The sequence below is a fragment of the Zonotrichia leucophrys genome, chromosome 2, assembly GCF_028769735.1.
Source record: "Zonotrichia leucophrys gambelii isolate GWCS_2022_RI chromosome 2, RI_Zleu_2.0, whole genome shotgun sequence".
Lineage (NCBI taxonomy): Eukaryota > Metazoa > Chordata > Aves > Passeriformes > Passerellidae > Zonotrichia > Zonotrichia leucophrys.
Window position 1 is genome coordinate 88,967,248 of NC_088171.1, and position 22,075 is coordinate 88,989,322.

Genomic DNA, 22,075 nt, shown 5'->3' on the forward strand with positions numbered 1-22,075 from the left:
GGTTTTTTTTTATTTTGACCACTATATCTAGGGTCACTGAAAAGGTGAAGGGACCTTTGATTTCAAGCCCATTTATAAAAAAGACATGTTCTTCAGACCTTGTTCTGTACTGATTAGAGGTGTTGGGGTAAGCAGATTATGCTTATGACTTTAAAGGTCAGATTTTATAATCCCTAATTTTATACTCCATCCTTTTGGTCAGAACGTTTAGTAGGGTACAATCTGTTACAGTGGAACATTCATTATGAAACATACAATTCTGTAGGCATACACAATTGGAAACTGAACGTGATGATGAGTCACAATCAGTTTATCTTCCCTGTAAAACATGATATGAAATCTCCATATTTAGTCTGAGGCCAGTGGAATCCCACTATTCCTCATTTGCTAGAGCTATATTTGTATTTAAGTGAGTTTAAACAGGGGAGTGGCAAGGGGTGTTACATATCCTTACAGGTGATTAAGGTTTATAGCCAAATTATCTCCTGAATTACATTAGCTGAAATCAATGTATTTCACTGGATGAACAGACTGTTCCATAAAACCTTGGCAGATAAAGCATTAATAAGTGTCAGAGCTGACTTGGTCAATTGAATGATTTGCTGACGCTTCTTTTTACCACAAGCCTGCACTTACAAGTCCAGTGCCAAAGGTTCAGTATATATAGCTGAAGGCAGCAAATAGATGCTCTCTTTTTGAGCAGGATTCTGACAAGCTGCCTTTCTCATTACCCCTCACTGGCAGCACTTTCAGGCAGGAAATTTAAAGCATGGTAAAGCTGAAGCTGCCCAATCCTGGCCTGGAGGACAGGATACCCTCTCATGCTGAACTTGAGGTCCTGGAGAAAGAAGAGGCAGACTCCAGACCAAAATGGGACAACAAGGCACAGTATATGCTGACCTGTGTAGGGTTTTGTGTGGGCTTGGGAAATGTCTGGAGGTTCCCCTATCTCTGTCAGAGCCATGGAGGAGGTATGTCTTTAACACTTCTTAACTAACTTAACTTTGGGTATAAACCAGGTTTCATCTCTCTTTTGGCAAGCAAATAATGGAATATGTTTAGAACTGTTCAGGTGCTGTGAGAACAGGGATGATCTCTCTAGAAGACTGTATAGCTGAGAAGGTAATTTCACAGGTTGTGACCACACTCTGAAGTCATGTTACTGATGGAAGGAAAGGAAGGGTCTGTTTTTATTTCAGGACACAGGATTGAACAAGGGAGTCTTCCACTGTCATGTACATAGTTTAGCTTCTCATTCTAAACCAAATAACCCAATGTTGATTTCCATAGATAGACAGATAGATAGATATAGATAGATACTGTATTTAAAATATTAATAAACTTGGGACTGTTATTCTGCTCATGATACCAAATGATCTTTTTAGAATAGGTTTTTCATTGGGCTTGGACTGATCCCTGTAGAGTGAGTGTTTGTATAATTTGTTCTAGGATTAACAGCCTGAATGAAGTCAACATTAAAAGTATTTGTTTAGTTGGTGTTATTAAGTCATTTAAAATCCAAGCATATATTATTTACTGCATAATTTACTGGAACTCCTTAAGGTTTAGGTAAGGACTGAATGGCCATGTTAGGAATTTTGTTTTCTTTTGCTGTTTGTTTTGAAAGGTAACTTTGAGCTGAACCATTGCTTAAATATTATACAACAATATAAATTTTCATTTTCTTACTGACTTTTTTGTCTGCTATCTGGTTATTGTCCATTTTTCACTCTGGGATGTGTGTAAAATGTATTTGTTCCTTTGCAATATTTGGTCTTGAACGAAAATTTTTGGCTTAAGGAACAGTATTTCAAAGTAATATTTTTTTGCATGGTGAGATATTTAGAAATTGCTTTCCTTGTTAGAGTAGGGACAACTGAGGGCTCTGTGGGGAGTTGCTTACACAGACTCAGGGACAACAGCAGTTGCAAGAAGAGATGCTGTTATCATTAAGATTTCTCTAGCATGGGCTGATGTTTAAAGTTTGCAGTGCAAACTGGAGGTCATTTGCAGCAGAGTCAGGTCTTGTAGCAAAAAAGTTACAGCACACACACAATCAGAAATGTTTCTGTATTTGACAATTTTAATTTGAAAAAAGTGGATGTATATCTCCAGAGCTGATGGCACACATTGGCTTCTCAGATTTTTAAACTTAGTTTTAGAAAGTGGACATGCCTGGATTTCCAGGGTACATTTATAGGCACTTCCTATCTTTTTGATCTTTCTTTCCATTGTCCTGTGAAATGCAGCTGCAAAGCAAGCACCCAGCAAATACAAAGAACTTTGTATGGATCATGGTTTTATCACTGATGTCAGTGAAGATTTATGAATTGCTTGTGTGTGTAGCAGTCCTCTGGCAGCAATTCTCTTTTTTTCTCATCATCCTGTAACTTGTTCTTTCTCAGGAAACACTGTCAGGAACACTGACAGCAGTTAACCCTGGGTTCTTTCTCCTCTGAGACTCTCTTACTCAAAGGGAGCACATAGGAAAGGAATTACAAGCTAATACACAGACGTGTGTCCTTCTAGCTAGACTTGCTACCTTCTCTAATATTCTTCTGCACAGCACCAAATGCTGTGATTCATATCAATAAACACAAGTAATGCCTTCCTTTTAAAAAGGATTCCCTAATTTCATCACACATAAGGATGGAGAGCTGTTGTGCAATCCTTCCTCCTCCTCCTCTGCTGTACACCTCAGCCTCTCAGGGTAGGTCTAAATCCAGCTCTTGCCACCACTGTCCTCCTCCCATGACAATTTCTGTTCTCAAACTTCTCCCTTAAATCAGAAAAAAAAAATACTGCCTGCTTTTTGGATGGATGCCTTTGAATTTGAACACGTGATTATTTGTATTGTAAAAAAAGAACTCAAAGTTCTTATTTCTGAGAATATTTTGATGTTGAGACAGTTTTTGCCTCATGAAGTTTTGTGGCTCCTGCATCTCTAATTCCCATTCAGCCGTGTTTGCAGAATACCAAGCGCCCAGTAGAGGCAGCACTGCAACATCTGGGATTGCAGCTGTCAGATTGCTGAAGGGAACTCCCTGACACCATAAAAGCACTCCAGAACAGGATGCTTGTGGTAGTCACTGTGTATGACACCCAGCCTCAGTTGTGCTCCCTCTAACCAGCTTCATCTACATCCAGTTGGAAATGGTATTTACTGGGCATTGAAATGGTATTTACTGGGCATTTTGGGCAAGCTTTGCCTTAGTCTTTGCCCCTCAGCATGGTGGCCAAGGTGATTCATTCATCTTTAGATTTGTGTGGTCCACTCAGGGACACATATGTGCCTCTATAACAGAGCAGCGTAAAACTGTAACATTATGCACCTTTTTCCAAATTATCCACTAGAAAGCAAATGTGAGTTCACTGAGGAAACTCCATTCTGCCCCAGTAGTTCAAGTGCCTTTATCCTGGATGGTGTTTGTCCTCATCCTATGTGTCTTCAAGATACGTCTTCACTGAATCCTTAGTACAGAGCAGCAGGAATCCCTGTTTCTGCTCTCCCACTGGGAACAGGGATTATGTTCCTCCTTGGATTGTTCCTGGAGTGATTATTTTAGAGTCCTAAAGCTCAAATTACATATGATGGTGGATTATGGCTGTCAATTAAGAAATTAAAAAAAAAACAAAACAAAACGAACCAACTATATTTTGTGCAGGAAATATCTGCAGTGGGTGTGAAAAAGTCCTGTGGGACCACATATCAGATATTAGATATGTGCAGAATTAAGGTTACATAGACTGTCTCCTGAAAATTGTTTTTAATTTCTAAAGATTGGCTTTGCTATCTTAACTTCTTTCTTTTTGACTATATGGATGAATGTTTGGATCAGTTTGGATGGGTGAGGTCTGGTAGCAATGGTGTGGAGAGTACCTCAGCCAAGGACACTCCTGAATGATATTGGGTGTCCACCTGCTTTGTGAACCAGTGGCTGTACCTTTTACATCCCTTATGAAACATAAATGGACTACAGTAAAGCATAAAGTTTACCCTTGTGTGGTACTTGGACTTCAAAAAAGGTGGATTTTTTTTCTCTGCAAATTGTCTGCAGTCAAGGTAGTTAGGAACACTGTGTTTATAAGTAATGCTTATTTTCAGATGTTGAACTTAAATCTGGAATTATTTAAGAGCTGCTTCTTCCTAAGCACAGCACTATGATAGTGTTTTCACACTGAGATACCCAACTACACAAAAATTAATTGGTGGTTACATAATTTACTTACTTTTGTTGTCATAGATAATGAGTTTATATTTTTTAAAATGGAAAATTTACTCCAGTGAAATTTAGTAGAGCAAAGCACATTTTATCCTTTAATGTCTTAAAAGTTGTCAAATCCATCATTACCAAAGACGAAATAGAGTTCAATATGCACACAATGTAAAAGGCGTGGTGGTTGCCTCAGTGATTTCACCCGCTTAATGAGATTGAAATTTCCCTTCATTTGATAGCTGTCTCTGACATTGCTCATAGCTTTTGTTTAATCTTTATTGAGCAACATGTCATTCAATCAACTGTTAAACATTTTCTTGTTATCCCTGATGACCATTATAAAAAGGAGGATGCATATTTAATGTTTAAACCATCGATTTTTTAAAAAGTCTCTAACTCTACAGCTCACATGTGGAAACCTTGCCACTGCATGAGGCAGAACTTTTTTATCTCTCTGCATGCCACACTGAAAGAAGGGACAGCAATGACATGAGCAATTCCTCACCTAGCAGTTGATGAAATAACATGTTGCTACAGCTGAGGTCTCAGAATATGTTAGTACAGTAAAACATCTCCATCTGAAGCCTGCCTGCCTTCCCTTTGTGATGAACTGTGTGCAAGCAACAATGATTTTTTTCAATTTGACATAAGCAGCTCTTAGATTAGAGAGGAAAAAACAGCTCTACAGATGTTCAAACCAAATATTATTTGTTTTGAAATACAGTATTGAAACAGGATGAGAATCTAATAACTCAATTGTAAGGTTTTCAGACTAGAATATCAGTCATTGTTTGTGTGCACATATACGGTGTCTGATTTCAGATCATTGGTTCGTTTGTTAGGATGGTAAAATTGTGGCAGCTTGAAAAGTATTTCAGTTTATTATTATTAGTTTATTTTTTTGTGTCCCATGTGTACCTGAAAGTGTTTTAGAGGTGTGTGGGTGTGGCACCTGGGGACAGGGTGCAGTGGTGGGCACTGTGGTTGGTGATTGGGCTCCATGATCTTAGAGGTCTTTTCCAACCATAATGACTCTATGATTCTATATGGCAGCTTTGCCAAGTCAAATTATTGTTTTTCCATTATAGCTTCTTTCAGAAAACTTGAGGAGAAATTGAGAGAAAGAGAAAATGCAGCAGAGATGGATTTCTGAGCTGGCAACTAGAATTGAACCCTAGAAACCAAAGAACCCAAGAAAGAGAAAAGTGTTATATATCATTGAGAGCTATAATTTTATTTCTCTTGAAAATATAACAATATTCCTACAGCTAAATATTGGTAGTTTCAAATACATAAAATGCTACTCAAAATGCTGAGTCCTTTGTGGCATGTGCCACACATCACGGTGAATGACTAATCACTGAAAAGTGATTAGTGCACCAAAAAAGATATTTTTATTGAAGCCAGTTGCCAAAGGTAGCTCTACAGACATGGAACTCTCAGACTTCTATACAGCATGTCATTTAGCCACACACAAAAAACCTTCTTACTAAAAAATTATCAATTTTTAAAATCAGTGTAGTTCATCTTGCTTGCATTAAAACGTAGTTGCTACTGTAAAAATGTAGACTGACAAACTGAAAACATTTCAGAGGAAAGCCAGAAGAAAAACTGAGACATACTTTTTGTTAGTCAAAGACTGAAGGATTCATTATTATTTATTTGTAGAGATGTTTGTTAAACTTCCAACTTTTCTGACTATTCCTCTCTTTCTTCTGTGTCAGTCTATCTCTTCAGGAAAAGGATTTTGTGGACATCATCTCCAAGAAGAAGAGTATCTCATTTATTTTCTTCCTCACTTCTCCCATCTCAGCTACATCCCCCTCTCAGGAGACCATCTAGTCCTTGCAGGAACAGCCTTGCATTAGTGGGGAGCAGCTCTGGGTGGATCTGGGAGCCTCAGGCTGCTGCTGCCTCACTTTGGAGAGAAGTGGCTCTTCTGTAAAGCCAGGAAGGAGGGAACTATGGTGATCCACCCTGGTTTTGAGGAAAGTGAACTCCCCTAATTGCAGATTCAAATTTAGCATTGTGGTCTTAGTTGAGATATTGTTACAAATGGTGTCAGTGCTGAAGCAAGCAATTCCTGACTCAAGTCTTTCTGACTGTATTTCCATGTCACAAACCTGTGAAACATACAGGGCTTACTCCAATTTTTGAGTACCTAGGATCTCTTCCGAAACAAGGCTCTTTCCTCTGTTTCCCACCACTCCAAGGACTTCTAAAATTTACTAATTGCAGGAGGTACTGCTGTCAGATGTAAAGGGCAGCCCTCTCTCCGTGCTATGCTGACTGTCACCTGGAAGGCATCTAAGCCAGAAATGGCAATGGACTCCCCATCCACCTGTGCCTGGCATCACTGCTGACAGTGCAAAGGTGTTGCCCACGTTGGCAGAAGGTCTGGGACTCACTGAAACTGTGTCAGACTCAGTCACTGCTAAGAACTGGCTGTCTGTCCTTTCAGTTTCTAAAGGCCTGTCCCATTTTGTCTTTATGGACTTCCTTAGCTGTGCTGGAACATGCAGTGATGTGCACTTAAGGGCCCCTGTTCATCTGATTAGATGTGCAATACATGCAAATTTGGCTTCAAATAGTTTGTTCTCTGCTGATTCTCCACCCTCTTTCTGTGAATAACACTTCTCATAACTGTTTTACTTTCATTTTCATAGTAAGCAAGATTGTTGCAGTGCATGCAATGAGATCTCCCTCACAGTTGCATTCCATCCCCTTACATCCTGATGGCTTCCTTTCCATCCTCCCCCTCCTGATGGGAGGCTCAGTGGGACAACCTCCACACATGGAGTCTCTGGCAGAGTTTGTGTGGATGCCTCATCTGGGTCTTTTCTTGCTACCTGCTCTTTCAGACACCATATGGGTCTCTACTACACCACACTCTCAGTTCTCTCTGGTAAAGCCCCTCTTGAGCAACAGTAACAGTCAAGTCCAGAAGATGGATCTGTACGGCTACCTGATCCAAACACTCCCCATTTGCAAAAGGTCCTTGTCACCCTTTGAAACTCATCTTGCAGTGATTTTAGATCATGCCTTGAAACCTCAGCATGGACTGGCAGGTAGTTCAGCTGAGGTGCTCCTAATGGAGACACATCACCTTTTTTGGTCAGGTCACAGTGAGATCACTTGAGGACTTGATTAGAAATTATGTCCCTGGTCAAAGATCTTATTGAAGAAGGAAGTATACAATCTTTATAGTCTTTTCAAGCTATGACCAATTGCTCCTTATCATACCTATCAAAGAAAAAGCTTTTTAGATAGCTGTCATCTCTGTTGGCAGAAGGGGGAGAAGACCAGACTGTTTCTGAGCAGCTTTAGAGAGCATTCAAAGGTAGTCTGAACCTTTTGCTTTCAGCAGACAGCAGGCAGGCTGATATTCTGATTTAGGATCCACTTCTTCTCACTGAAGTGCACAGTCCACCTCCACTCACGCAGTTCCAGCAGTCTGGGCAGACTTGGCTTTCCCTCCAAGTCAGGGAGATTCAGCAGCAGCACAGTCCCAACCCCACAGCTCTCCCTGTTGACAGCACAGTGGGTAAGATTTGCTGCAGGACTCTCAGAGTTGAACCATCTTCTGTGGTGGACATGGCAAGAGTGTTTACGGTTGTATCAGCCTCAGGGGATTTCCTCCAGGTGCTTAAGGAGTTCCCTTTATTAAGATGCTGCAGAAGTAGTCTTTAAGTATGACATATCTATGACAGAGCAGTCAGATAAAGGGGTCCCATGACTCTCTTGGCACAGACACAAAAAGAAGAAAGGAAAAAATCTAAAAAGGTGTGCTCTGTGCTCACAGCTCACCAGCTTGCTTGATATCTCGGAATCCCCAGGAAGTAAATTTCAGTTTCTGGAATGGTTTTCAGTCTTCAGATTTCCTCTTTCACTTGCTATCTGATTTTCATTGCACACATGAGGAAAAAGTCAGTAAATACTCAGACCTGAACCCTTAACATTCTGATCTGCATTCTTTTCATTGCTTTCTGATTAATTGCTCCTATCTAGATTAGGGAGATAAAGCCATTTTGTGATGACAGATAACAATAATTCTAATGTGCAGCAATATTCAGGCATTTGACTCTGCACTTTTACAGGGCAGTGTGCTGCTCTGGGGTACCTCCCATATCCAAGGTACACCTTGTTCAGGAAAAAACTAAGAATACTTGTCCTATACTAACCAACTTTATCATCATTAACAGGGTTTGAACCCTGCACTACAGATGTCTTCTAATCAAACCCAAACATTGTTGAGAACAGATGCCAAGAACTTCTTGTTGTTTCAGGCAGACAGCCCAAGGCTCCTGCCTAATATTTAGGGGTACTTTGCTTAGTTCATTCAGCTATTTCATACACTTTGCATGAGTCACGGTTATAAAACCATAATTTTTTGCAGGAAAAAAAAAAAAAGGGGAAATCATTCCAGGACAGTAGCTATCTTTCCCTCACTCGCGATACAAAGGTAGCTTTTTCAAATTTTAACCTTGAGAGTGTATAATTTCTGTTTATGTGTGAAGAATAAGAATTGCTGCCAGAAACTACAGATGTAACTGAGTGCCCTGCCTGGGCAATCAGGAAAAGCATTGCTCAGAAAACAGGGAAGGGTTTCCACAAAGGGTTGCTTATCATATCACAAGTCCTTACAGGCTGCTTACAGGTCTGCTTATCACATCTCACAAGCCTAATGGTTTTGTTTTGTTTTACTACTTCACTGATTGGAATTGTTATTTTTCTTATCCATTCCAGGAGCCTTCATGATCCCTTTCCTGATTTTGCTAGTCCTGGAGGGTATCCCCCTGCTTCATCTTGAGTTTGCCATTGGTCAAAGGCTGAGGAAAGGCAGTGTGGGTGTATGGAGCTCTATCCACCCTACCCTGAAAGGGGTTGGTAAGTCAAAAAAGCTGCCTGAGAAAGCACAAATCTCTGAACTGATGATCTAAAAAACAAATCTACTGGGTTTTATTTTGGTGTGCCATAAGAGATTTCAGGATCTATTAGTTTTCCCCTCTTCGTAGCTCTCCATTGATAGGTCAAACTAATCACGATAAAGCAAAATGACAATTTTGTGTTTACATTCCCAAGTACTGTGGGTCCTGTTAAAACTTTTCCCTAATCTGAGACCAATTTCAGGCCTCAGAGATATTTTCTGTATTATCCATACTGGGTATGGTTAATACAGAAAATATGGTTTTTACCATTAGGATGAATTTTTAGGTGTGCCAAAAATTGTTCTGTAACTGTTCTGTGGATAAATATTACTTGAATCTTTATCTGATAGACCTCAGCTCCACTTAATTTTACTTTTTTGCTTTTGAGTGTTGCCATTCCATAAGCCACAGAAACAGTATTTTGCAGAAAACACTTCTTCACCACGGTACCAAACTTCTGAGTACAACAGTCCATTTGATAATGTTGTAAAAGCAGCATTGTGCACACAACATAAAAACCTCCACAGTTACCTCCTTACACAGGAGGTGCCTCTGAACACCGGGAAATGTGGTGAGGGTGGGCAGACACTGGCATGGGTTGCCCAGGGAGGCTCTGGGGTCTCCAGCCTCAGAGATACTCAAAGCCTGCCTGGACATGGTCTGGGCAACCAACTTTGGATGGCCGGGCTGGAGCAGGGGTTGGACCAGGTGACCTCCAGAGATCCCTTCCAACCTCCATCACACACTCGAAAGGGAGGGAACAGGGCTGCTTTGGCACCCACTGCATTTGTAAATCAGTTACAAAAGATAATTGTTCATTGCATCTGGAATTTTTCATGAGTCTTTAGAACGTAGGAGCTCTCAGGAGCTAATGATTAGCATTTACTGTCTACCAGAGAAGTCACCAGAGGTTGATTACTTGGGAACAGGCAGAGGAGGACAGATACCAGGGTGAATTCTGTACCTGGTCACAGACTGTGACTCCTGGCAGCCGTCCATCCTGTACAACACCACCCCTGTTGACTTTGCAGGGACCTTGAGGGAGAAGGAGATATTTCAGTCTCATTACACCAAAATTCCAAGTCAGCTGAGCTTTACATGTGCCCAGCATCCCAAACTCCCTGGATATCAGCTGTCAAGGCTGTGAACAGGATTGTGTGGTGTCTGTAGGGAATTTGTCCTCTCATAAAGTTGGCTCCAAAGTGGGCATCACCTTCAGTCTCAGAGAGCTTTTAGGATGTAACTCTATGTAGGACTCACCTGTCCAACCTTTAGGCAAAAAATTCACAGTGATAAACCTACATCCAAAATGTGTCAGATTTTTTCCATCCAAAATGAGAAGGGAAATGTTTGGTTTGATACTGCGTGCTTTGATATATCTTGAAGACAAGAGTGTTGCAATTCACACAGTCTTCTGATTTTTTTTCAGGCATAGCATCCATGTTTGTGTCTTTCCTGGTGGGCTTATACTATAATACTATTATTGCCTGGGTGATGTGGTATTTCTTCAACTCCTTCCAAGAACCCCTGCCATGGAGTAACTGTCCTCTCAATGACAACAGAACAGGTATATTTCATAAAACATTTTATTTTGTTGCACAGCACAGATTTTTGTTTCTATCAGTTACTGTAAATGAGCCTTTCTGTGAAATAGCAGTAAGGCATGGCAGTCCTGTGAGGCACATTGCACTATTTGATACTTGTGTTTTGTACAAATTCACATTAAATGAAATGTGGCCAGCATGTAATCTTTGAGGCAAATTTTGGTTTCTCTTATGAAACCTCCTGGTAGATTTTGACAGATGCGTTCATATTCAGAATATTCACTAAGTGCAGACCTAGTATAAACATTAACATTTTCCAGATTTAAGCAATATCTGTCATCCGTCTCTTCAACAGCCCTCCATTAGCACACTGAAAAAGAACAAAAAAAAGCATAATCCATTTGAAACACCTGTACCTCTCATTATGACAAGTCTACATCTGCTTGGAGACTGCTTGGTGGCAGCAGCTTTGTTTTCCATAGTCAGCCCTGCATGACTCTGTGTGAAGCAGGTTTTTCTGCTGGGTCTGTGGGCAGCTGTTCAGAGTGCTCTGCCCCTCTCCTACCACAACAGGCATGGAAAGCCTCATATAAGGGCAGGCCAGGGCAGAATATTGCACAGGCCAGCACAGGGCAGGGAGCTGGGGATTCAACTTGAGCTGACAAGACCTTGAACAATGCCCCACAGAACAGAAGAAAAGATATCGCTGAAGGAGGTGTGGGAGGAGAAGAGCCACTGTATTAAAATACCTGTTAAACAGCTGTCTTTTAAATATCTTATTTTGCCATGAAACTAGCCTCCAAAAATCTGAAAATTTGCCAACAACAAATCCATTGGCATGAAGTGGAACAATTTAAAACACTGATATTAATTATTTAGCTTCTTTTTCCCCAAGTAAATAAAAGATGTACAGAATGACAAGCATTTTGTGATTACAGATTATATAGAAGAGTGTTCCAAGAGCTCTCCTGTAGATTACTTCTGGTACAGAGAAACATTGAACATCTCCACTTCCATTGGCGATTCTGGCAGCATCCAGTGGTGGCTGTTGCTGTGTTTAACATGTGCATGGGGTGTGCTCTACGTGTGCACAATCAGAGGCATTGAAACAACAGGAAAGGTACTCTGTCTTGGGGGAACTTTTTATGACATGATATTAATCCTACAATTGTGATCCCTTATTTATACAGAATTAATAATGCTGTAGAAGCTGTCTGGTTTTTGAGTGAAACATGTCCAAAATTTTGTGTCATCACTGGGACTGCTTTTTGAAGAATGAAGGTGAATGAAATGGAATCTAGCTTGATTTGATCTATGTAGAGATTTTTGTGATCAACTTTTTGTGTGTCTTCCTTGTCTATACAGGTCCTAGTAACACATTTTTAGGTATTATCACTTTAACACTAATATTAATCTTTAATGCAAGATAAAGGGACTCTCTTTTTATTATGGCTATTTTCTTCAAAACATACCTATACAGATTTATTTGTGTTGTGCAAGTCCTAAATATTATTTCTACAAAAGAGGGACCAACATTCAGCAAAGTCCTGAGAGTCCATCCTTCCATCAGTCTGGTCTCAGGGTGTACATTATTTTTGATGCTGCTTTTGAATGATCTGAGTTGAATTTCAACAATGACAATTTCTCTTAAAAAGGCCACTATTACTAAAAAAGTGTTTATTATCCATGTGTACTACAAATATCACTTCATTGAACATTTTTACTGTAGTATGCTAATTGTGGCTCACTTGAAGCTTGCCATTATTGTTACTGAGCAAACCTTGATTATTTCCCTATTTTCTAAACTTTTTTTAAAAATTCAAGTGTTTTGTTTCATTTGAGTGGTTTATTGACATTTTTTTTTTGGTGCAGGCTGTGTATGTGACATCAACTCTCCCGTACTTGGTGCTCACCATTTTCCTGATCCGCGGCTTGACGCTGAAGGGATCAACCAACGGAATTGTGTATCTCTTCACCCCTAATGTAAGCCACTGCTTGGACCATTGCTCAGTGAAACATGCTGTGGTCCTCTCTGTGATCAACAACTGATTGAAAATTAGTCCTCCCCACTGGTGCTACCTATCCCTCAAGCACCTTAAAAAACCTTGATTCTGTGAGGCGAATCCTCTGCATTGGATATGAAGAGGATACATAACACAAATACTTCCTCTCTCTCTCCATCCTCCATCAAGAGCTGTTCTAATGAGTTGAATGATCATCACAGAGCAGTGGGGTTGTCATTTATTTGGCTTGTTTTATTTTCTTGTATTCTACCTAAGAACCAGCCTAAATTTAAAGCATAAATCATGTATTTGGGAGTAGAACCCACCTAATTGCCATATGAACAAAACATATGAACAAAAAAAAAAAAAAACTAAGAGAAAGGTTAAATAATATAACAGTATTTAAACAAAATTAAAACATGGATCATTTCTATAAGCAGACCTCTGAATGATCATTATTAATGCTTAGTAATAAACACCTTTTCTGAAACCAGGCATGGCAGCTGTCAGCTATGCAAAGCATTTTTTTAATCAATTTTCAAAATACTTACATAAAAACTTCAGATAGGTTTTTTTTATTAAAAAAAAAAAGTAAGTTTGACAAAAATATTGACCTATTTGTTGAAATTCTTCAAGAACAGTGAGTCTTGCATGGTTAGTGTTCTTGTTTTAATTGTTGTTTCAAATCTGTCATACTCAGTTTAAATAGCAATGTTGGATGTGCTTAAAGCTGTGTGTCTGATGCCTCAGGTCAGTGAGCTGGCGAACCCAGTGACGTGGCTGGATGCAGGAGCTCAGGTGTTCTACTCCTTCTCCCTGGCCTTTGGAGGCCTCATTTCATTCTCCAGTTACAACTCTGTTCAGTAAGTAGCCAGGCAAAACCCAGATTTTATATGAATGTTTCATTCTTTCAAATGAAACATCTTTATTTTGCCCTGCTGTTGTGCCGCTTGGGTCTGTGCCAGCCTCCCCTCACAGATGTAAGGTGCATCTCCTCTGACTGCTCCTAGCCCTCCCAAAACAAGATTTCATGTCCCTGCTCTGGCTGACTTCCTAGAGAAAGATGTGGTGATGCAGGATAGGAAGAAGGGGACTGGCTGCCCAGCACCAGCTGATGAGCAGGAGTTTTCTCTCTGGGAGTGCTCAGTGCATGGTGATGCCCTTGGTCTCAGAGCAGGTGGTAAAGCACATCTTTCAAATCAATTCACAGAACACAGTTTAAAACTTTAGCTTTGAGATGAAGAGATATATCTAATCTTGAAATTTAAATTCAATTCCTTTATATGTGTGCTTTGGCCCAGGGAGTGAGAAATCTCATCACCCAGAGACTGACCCAGCCTGTGAATTATGATGCAGTGCTGTATTCTACACTCTCTCTCATAAAATATTGCAGCAACTACCAATGCCTCTTGGTGCCTGCCATCCCTTCAGAACTATTGAAAGGAAAACTGTCTGGAATTCACTAAATGTGATATTTTTGATAAACATCTGTCATGGTTTGACGCTGGCGCAATGCCAGTGCCCCCATGAAAATATATTCTCCCTAGTGTCTACTGTGAGATGTGACCATATTTCAGCACCTATTGGTTTGACCACCAAACTCCCAAAATCTCACTTCCTTTTCAAAACAGGACAACATCTCTGAATTAAGTTTTGGATATGTGGTTTGGTCGTGCATTCAGAGATCTGTGTTTCAGTTTTGGTTAGGATTCACTTACCCCACAGCAGCATTTCAGTCTCTGAGGAAGTTCTTTGTCACTACTCTTGATTTCAGGTGTTGTTGAAAAGACCTGAAATTTTTGGTGTCTGCAAGTCTCAATGTGAGGTGTCAAGCCCTGCCTAAGGTCCAAGTCAATGTCCCACAGCCATGGGGTCAGACCTGGGAGCATCCACCTTTCCAAAAGACACAAAGAAAAGGAGCAGTGTCCTCTGGGTTTTCCAACACACAGGGCAGTTGCATTCAGGCCATGTTCATTCAATGCTCAATGATTCATGACTTAAGGAGGGGACTGAACAAAGTCACCAAACTCCCAAGGAATATAAGTAAGAACATTCCCATGCAAATTCCACAGTGTTACCCTGTGGTGTTGGGCCATCTGCAATCCAGCACCAGCTGGACCAGGGGTCAGTGAGTCTGCCCCTGGATGGTTTGGGAGTACAAAAACATCCGAAAATACAAAATGTTTCAATGCTGTCAAGGATTCAGTAATTCACAATGAGAAGGAGCTTGAGCATCTTACTTTCTCTAAAAGGAAGAAATGTTTTTCAAGCCTGTCATTGAGAATCTCATGTTACATTGCAAAACCTGACAGAAGACTACAGCAAGGAATTTCCATTCAATGTCCTACATCCGGGAGATGCCTATTTCCAATACTGTAAATGGGGAAAGGACACAGTGTGATAGATCTTGGTTGCCCAAGCTTGTCTCTCCTCTTGAACATGCTCAGAAAATTAAAGATGACAACATCAAGTTTATCTCAATACTCCTTTCTTGCCTAGGACAAATGAGTTATCTGCAGTTTTACAGCCTTCTCTGACAATGATTAACCAATTTAATATTGATATTTTATCTTGTCCCTCAGATGAAAGTCTGTTTCTGGCTCTGCAGATTCTTTGCATTAGCACAGGCACACTAGCAAGAAGTGCCTGCAGCAGAGACATTTCTACAAAGAGTTTTTCTGTCTCATCTTTTCAGCATAACGTTACATTGTTCTTCCAAATCTTGGGAACGTTTTGAACTATCTTTTGTTCAACAGTCAAACAAAACTGTTCCCAAGTGCTCTTGGGAACAGCACCATATCCAAGTGCTATGAAAAGTGAACTTGTGCTCACTTTTCATGTCTGATATTTGAATTTAAGCCCAAACTTTTCACCTTGCAGTAGAAAAAAATACACCAGCAGTGAAGGCACAGCCTGTGGCAATGTGTTTCTGCACACATCCATGACAAGCCTGAAAAGGAGGAGACTCTTTTGCCCCTCATACTTTACTTCCCATGAATCAAACATGAAAACAGCTCAGGCAATTATTCCTTATGAACATGTTATTTGAAGGGGAAAAAAACCACCAAAAGAAACCAAACTCATAGCTATTAAATTGCTTAAGGCACAAAGTTTTAATTTACTAAATCTAACAGTACTACTTGTGTGCTTTTAGAGAGCACACTGCTGTACCTATGCACATCCTAGACTACTTTTTTCTTAGTCTTGGCAGCCAGTTTTACTATTTATTTTAGGAATGTAATTGACATCCATTGTTTCTTCTCTTTGAATTACAGCAACAACTGTGAGAAAGATGCTGTGATTGTTTCAGTGATCAATGGTTTCACATCCATCTATGCTGCCACTGTCATATACTCCATCATTGGGTTCAGAGCCACAGCAAGATATGATGACTGCTTTGACAAGTGAGTTATTGGGGGAAAAAAAACCCACAGAATACACAGGTGTTTGTTTGTCTGAGGCAGCTCTGTTAGCCTGCTGACAATGGATTTATCATTTATGAATAATTGCAGCTCTTGACTCACATGGCATCAGAACCACTCATTACTCATAAAAATATGGAATCTTGTGGAACAAATCCCATAGAAAGTGATAATTGTTTAAGTCACCTTATTTCTGACATAAATATGTTTTACATGATTCTCCATGCTGACTTGGGGCATGAATGTAATATTCCCTGGTTCCTGTGTTAGCTACGTGTTTAGGTTTCCTCCTGGAGAGCTCAAAAGCTCAGGTCTCATCAGAGGTGCCTCATTTTACCCAGGCAGTCAGACTCTGTGGTTTCTAGTCTAGTTCCTCCACATTCAGCTGTGAAGCTGCATGATTCGCAGCTGCAGACAACTTAGACATTCCCATAAACCACCCAGTCTGAGGACTGGTGTTTAGTCTGCAATGCTAACACAAGCACCCAAATCCTGCATGGGTTTCTAGAGTGTCCATCCATTTAAAATCATCTATGCCATGAGAGACAGTGTTATATTCACCTTGGAAGAAAGAAAATTGCACATGCACATCTGATGGACTTTCCAATGTCAAATCCAATCTTGATATTGTATTCTTACTAACTTGTTTGATGATGTAAACGAATCCTGATGATGCTTGCAAATTAATAATTTCAAATTCCTTACATTTCACTTTTTCAGGAATATTCTTACTCTGATGAATGCATTTGATTTGCCAGAAGGTAACGTAACCCAAGATAACTTTGAACAAATGCAGCAGCTGTGCAACTTGACTGATCCAGCAACTTTTGCAACCCTCAAGTTTGAAACCTGTGATCTGGAAACTTTCCTGAATGATGTAAGTTTAACAACCTAACAGATATTGATACCTTAAATATGGTGGGAATGCATAGCAACTATTTAATTGCCAAGTCTAGTGACTACCAATGTATATTTAACTGTGCTTAAATATACTGCGTGATGCTGTGTGATGTTAATGATTCTAAATCTTCCCCAGGGAGCTGAAGGAACTGGCCTAGCCTTTATTGTCTTCACTGAAGCAATCACCAAAATGCCTGTCTCACCTTTGTGGTCCATCCTCTTCTTCATCATGCTCTTCTGCTTGGGTTTGTCATCTATGTTTGGGAATATGGAAGGTGTGCTTGTGCCTTTACAAGATCTCAAGATTATATCCCCCAGAGTGCCTAAGGAACTTATTACTGGTAAGTGCATTTTTAGACACTAGTGACCTCCCCACCCTGCCCAGAGAGCAGCCTGTGTGCTGAAAAAGCAGCCCACCTCACTTCTACCTTCTGATTGGAATGGTATAAGACTCCCAGATAACTAACTGAAGATTTTCCATGTTCCCCAATGGGGCAGCTCGTGTGAGGTTCCTTCTGAGCCTGTAGGCAGCTGTTAACCCTTAGGCCTGCCCATCAGCCTGCTCTTGATGACCACTGACTCCTCCATTGGGAAGCTGAAGGACCTGAGTCCTTCACCCAGGCAGGATTTTTCTCAGAGCAACATTATCCCATCATCTATGGAGAAGAGGACCTCTTTTCTCTCCTCAGCCTTCTCCCTTTTTGTTTGCCACATCTGCCACCTGTGTAATATTAGGAGAGTTTTACCCAAACAGCAGCCAGCCTCCCCAGAGTGCCATTAAAAAATAAAGTAGTGGCCTTCAGGCTGCAAGAGTTACTCTTTAAGCTTTATAGCTACTGGGGAAATACTTTTCTTTCCCATTTTGCTTTCACTTTCACACCTAAGTGTGCTGTTGTTTTTGGTTTTTTTTTTTTTCTTCCCCACAGGTCTCGTTTGTTTGGTGTGTTATTTGATAGCTTTCATTTTTGTGCTGAATTCTGGTAATTACTGGCTGAGTCTGTTTGATGGTTATGCTGGCTCTATTCCCCTGCTGATAATTGCATTCTGTGAGATGTTTTCAGTTGTCTACATTTATGGAATAGACAGGTATGAAATACAGCGTAACTATTACTTGATATCAATGCATAAAGTGATTATTGTTGCATAGCTACAATCTCACTGCATCTCTGTGCACAGAATTTCTGTTATAGAAATCAATGAAATCATGCAGCTATAATTTAGGGTTCTTATATGTTTCAGGTTTTTTAAAGAGTTCTCAGCGAAAAGAAATAATGCTTGCCAAGTACTTGTATGTGAAAGCTTTCCACTTTATTATTATATACATTATAATAAATAATGTATATATTATATAAAAATTATAATTATAATACATTATAATAAATAATGTTTTTAACAACTAGTTCAAATAAAGGTATCCCTAAGATATTGCAAGAGAATATTAGGCATCAATGGAGTGCATTAATATGAATGCAAATAATTTATTTTTAAAGTAGGCATCAGAATGTAGATATTTGCAACAGTTACATAAGAGCCACTATAGATCATTTGCCTTTTAAATCTACTGACATTTATAATAACTCTTCTTCCGGATAATGGCATTAAACATTTAATTAGCAGAAGCAAAGTACACACAGACTGGCACCGAGCTGAAAGTTTAACCCAGAGTTATAGCCAGGAGTGTTTACAGGGAGTGCTAAATGATGCTCTCCAACACAGGGATCTCCAGGCAGGCTGCAGACACTACTTTACAGCAGCTTGCAAATCCAGGCTACTGAGATACGTTCTTAGCTGATAAATCCAGGACTTTATCAGTTGGAGCAGTGAGAAATTATCCTCTCAACTTTCTACAGGTGTAATAAATCAAGTTTCAACATCTTCATGTTTGTAATAAAAACACAAGAAATGTGAAATAAAGTACAGGGAATTCAATCACACACAAGTTTTACTTGAACTTGTGCCAGATTCAGCTACTGCTCCTGGCAGTGGGGTGAATGCCCTTGTGACCCATTTTCCCATACTTTTATGCTACTTAAGGAAGCATGAATCAGGTTAGGTAAATTAGATGGTGTACTCTTGAGAAAGAAGGCTTATTTTAATTTGTTAAGGCCAGAAAAAGCTATGTAGATCACTTTTCCTTCCCTTTAAAATCTCTGAACTCCTTATAAAGTAAATTAAAATAATTCCCAGGACACAAGCATAAGTTGAGTCCATAAAGTGGGGGCAAGGTGTTTGTGTTTGATTCAGAAAAATGCCTCATACCAAACTTTAATGTTCCTGGCCAGTACACACCACTGTAGCCCTCGTTGAGAGCAGAGCTTTTCAGGGCTGCCCAACTGTGGTGTTATCTGCTCCAGATGAGTTTCTGTGGCCTTTTTCTGAGAAAGGGTCATTGTTAGAAAGATGGCTCTGTTGCTTGAAGGAGAACATGTGTGTCATCCATGACACTCATGAACTACACCTAAACATGCACTGCAGTCAGGACAGGGGCTCCATGGCTTTTAAGACACTCAGATCTCAGAAGTTAGGAAAGAAAAGATAAAATAAATTCCCATAGTAATTGAGATTCTAGTGGATTCAGTGTGTTGTTCATAGTTGAAGGACCAACTCAATAGTCCCCTCAGGGTTATTCCTATAGGATATGCAGGAAATCCAGACAAAAGGACTAAAGCAGAAACGTGAAACTTCCAAACTAAACTTCCAAACTATTTTTTAAGAAGTGTGTGCACAAGGTGTTGCATTATATGTAGAAGACATAAATTGGTTCAGGAATGATGCAGACATTACCACTCTCAATGCAGGGCTTGTTTCTTCTTGTGGAAATATTTTTGCCCCACTGACCACTGCATGTTCCATGAATTATCCAAATAACAAAATTTAGGTGTTTTTAATAAAGTGTGAAGTTAAAAAATGTTTCATTATTCAGCCTGAGAAAACTGGTGGATATCCAAATTTAGACAAACACTGTATTATAATCTAATTATTAAATTATTTTATTTGCTTTTGTTCTTTTTAAATATTGTATCACCCCCTTTAATTTATGCAGTTCTGAGATACTTATCAAAAAATTGTGAAGCAATATGTTCTGGGGAAAATCCATCTGCACTGACTCTTTTCTGTTGAAGCTATTTCACATATGCCTCACAGATATCTCCAAGATAGTACATCTCCAAAAATAATTTTCCAAACTTGCAATGATATGTGCCTTTATTTGAATTAGTGAGGTCTAACTCCTGATCTTGTAAATTCTGGTCTCAAACTGACATTAGCAAATTCCTGGGAACCACAGTAAGGGGTAGTTTGGATTTCCCCGTTTATGAGCAGGCATTCTCTTATCCTGGCCAGCTTTTTAGTCTGAACCTCCTGCTTTTTGTTTTTAGGTTTAACAAGGATATTGAGTTCATGACTGGACACAAGCCCAACATTTTCTGGCAGATTACCTGGAGACTCGTCAGTCCTCTCATTATGTTAGTTATCTTTTTCTTTTATTTTGTGGTGAAAGTCAACGAAGAATTGCTCTACAGTGTTTGGGACCCTAACTATGTAAGTGTGTAAACCAAAATATTTATTTATAATTATTTTAAGTATTCTTCTTTAATGTGATAGTCATTGTCAGTTATATTCATCTTCCACCTGAAACAGTTTTCTGGCAAACTTGCCACAAGACATGGAAATGGGACTGCTTTTCTTTTGCAACCTCACTTCCCTCTTATTAATGTTTTGGCCCTCCCTCACCCTTTGATTTCAGCCTTCCCACAAAAAGGCTGATTGGCCATAAGGCCCTGGTGGCCTGTCAGGCCCCCCCTGCCCACATTCCTTTGTGCCAAGGAAGTGTTCCAGTCCCCCATCTCCCTTCCTGGCTCCTACTGCTTTCATGCCATTTTCTTTACATCACTTTAAAGTAAAAATAAGCCCAAAACAGCTGAGGCTGGAAACCCTTGAGCTGAAAGCTGCTGTGGAATTGGCAGACTGTTGTGCCATTATGGCTGGCCAATGTCCTCATTACATTTTTGATCTGTTGAATTACTGAATGTGCGCATGGTCCCAGATATTTGCTCCTCATGACTTTCTACAACTTGGTTGTTTGCTCTTTCAGGAGGGGTTCCCCAAAACAGAGAAGGTTGAATATCCCCCCTGGGTGTATGCTATCATTGTAATCCTTGCTGGAGTGCCCAGTTTGACCATCCCTGCCTTTGCCATCTACAAAGCCATCAGGAGCCACTGTCAGAAAAAAAATGATCGTGCTGGCCTCATCGCTACATCTGAGACTTCCATTAATGGAAACTTAAAGTATACATCATAAACCTTTTGTTTTTTCAAATGTGGAAGGATGCCCTGTCAGTGAGGAAAGTAAAAAAAAATATATTTTTATGAATCAGGAGTTAATTTTATTTTCATTGAAGGGTAACCATGTGTTGTTTCCAGGTAAACATTTGCATAACAAGGCAATGAACCGTGAAGAGTTGATGGCCTGGCTTCTGGAAGCAAAAAAAGTGACATTTGCAAGTGATTGGGGCACCAGGCCAAATAATTTGTCCCTGTCTGGTTCTGAAGCCAGCTTGTTTGAAACTGGCTTCTAGCCCCTGTGCTTGGGAATGCACTGTGCATGAAGTGACTCTTCCATGTGTAATCATTCTGGTTGGGTGGCCAATATGAAGGGTAACTTAATGCTGTCCTCTCTTGCACATTAAATTGTTTTTACTTTACATACCACTGTGTTGCACAAAACCACTAATATTATTTGTTTCATAGAGAAGTTTAAATATTTAATAAAAACATTTCTAAGTATGAGAATGACAACTTGATTAATTCAGAATTCTATATATTTTATAAATTGCCTATAACTTCCAAGTTCCTAGCAGATAGTGCTGCTTTTGCTGATGACAGGAGAGGTAATCTTGCAATGGGGCAGCAGCAGCTCAGGAAACAGCAAAATCTGCCTTCTGTGGCACCCGTGAGCAAGGGGTGCACCACTTGCCTGGGGGATCCCTGCTGATGGGAGATCCAAGGCACACCAAGGTGCAAATCTTGCTCCCTGTTGCCATCAAGGTAGGTGGCTCTGGT

General features: G+C 40.0%; 1 protein-coding gene across 1 annotated transcript; it reads left to right on the forward strand.

The window, feature by feature from the left end:
• Positions 1-546: 546 nt before the first annotated feature.
• On the forward strand, positions 547-21,734 carry SLC6A19 (solute carrier family 6 member 19). The gene is made up of 12 exons (XM_064703452.1): positions 547-971; positions 8,964-9,104; positions 10,575-10,712; positions 11,628-11,809; positions 12,562-12,672; positions 13,443-13,555; positions 15,968-16,096; positions 16,835-16,991; positions 17,151-17,355; positions 17,941-18,100; positions 20,392-20,554; positions 21,108-21,734. Exons 1-12 carry the CDS (start codon positions 770-772, stop codon positions 21,312-21,314), a joined length of 1,908 nt encoding a protein of 635 aa, XP_064559522.1. The 5' UTR covers positions 547-769; the 3' UTR covers positions 21,315-21,734.
• Positions 21,735-22,075: the final 341 nt, after the last annotated feature.

Excerpts from the sequence above, each read along its gene's own strand:
- SLC6A19 (XM_064703452.1), top strand. The coding sequence starts at position 770 with ATGGTAAAGCTGAAGCTGCCCAATCCTGGCCTGGAGGACAGGATACCC. Across the intron at positions 12,673-13,442 it reads TGTATCTCTTCACCCCTAAT|GTCAGTGAGCTGGCGAACCC; the intron begins GTAAGCCACTGC and ends CTGATGCCTCAG. Across the intron at positions 16,097-16,834 it reads TATGATGACTGCTTTGACAA|GAATATTCTTACTCTGATGA; the intron begins GTGAGTTATTGG and ends TCACTTTTTCAG.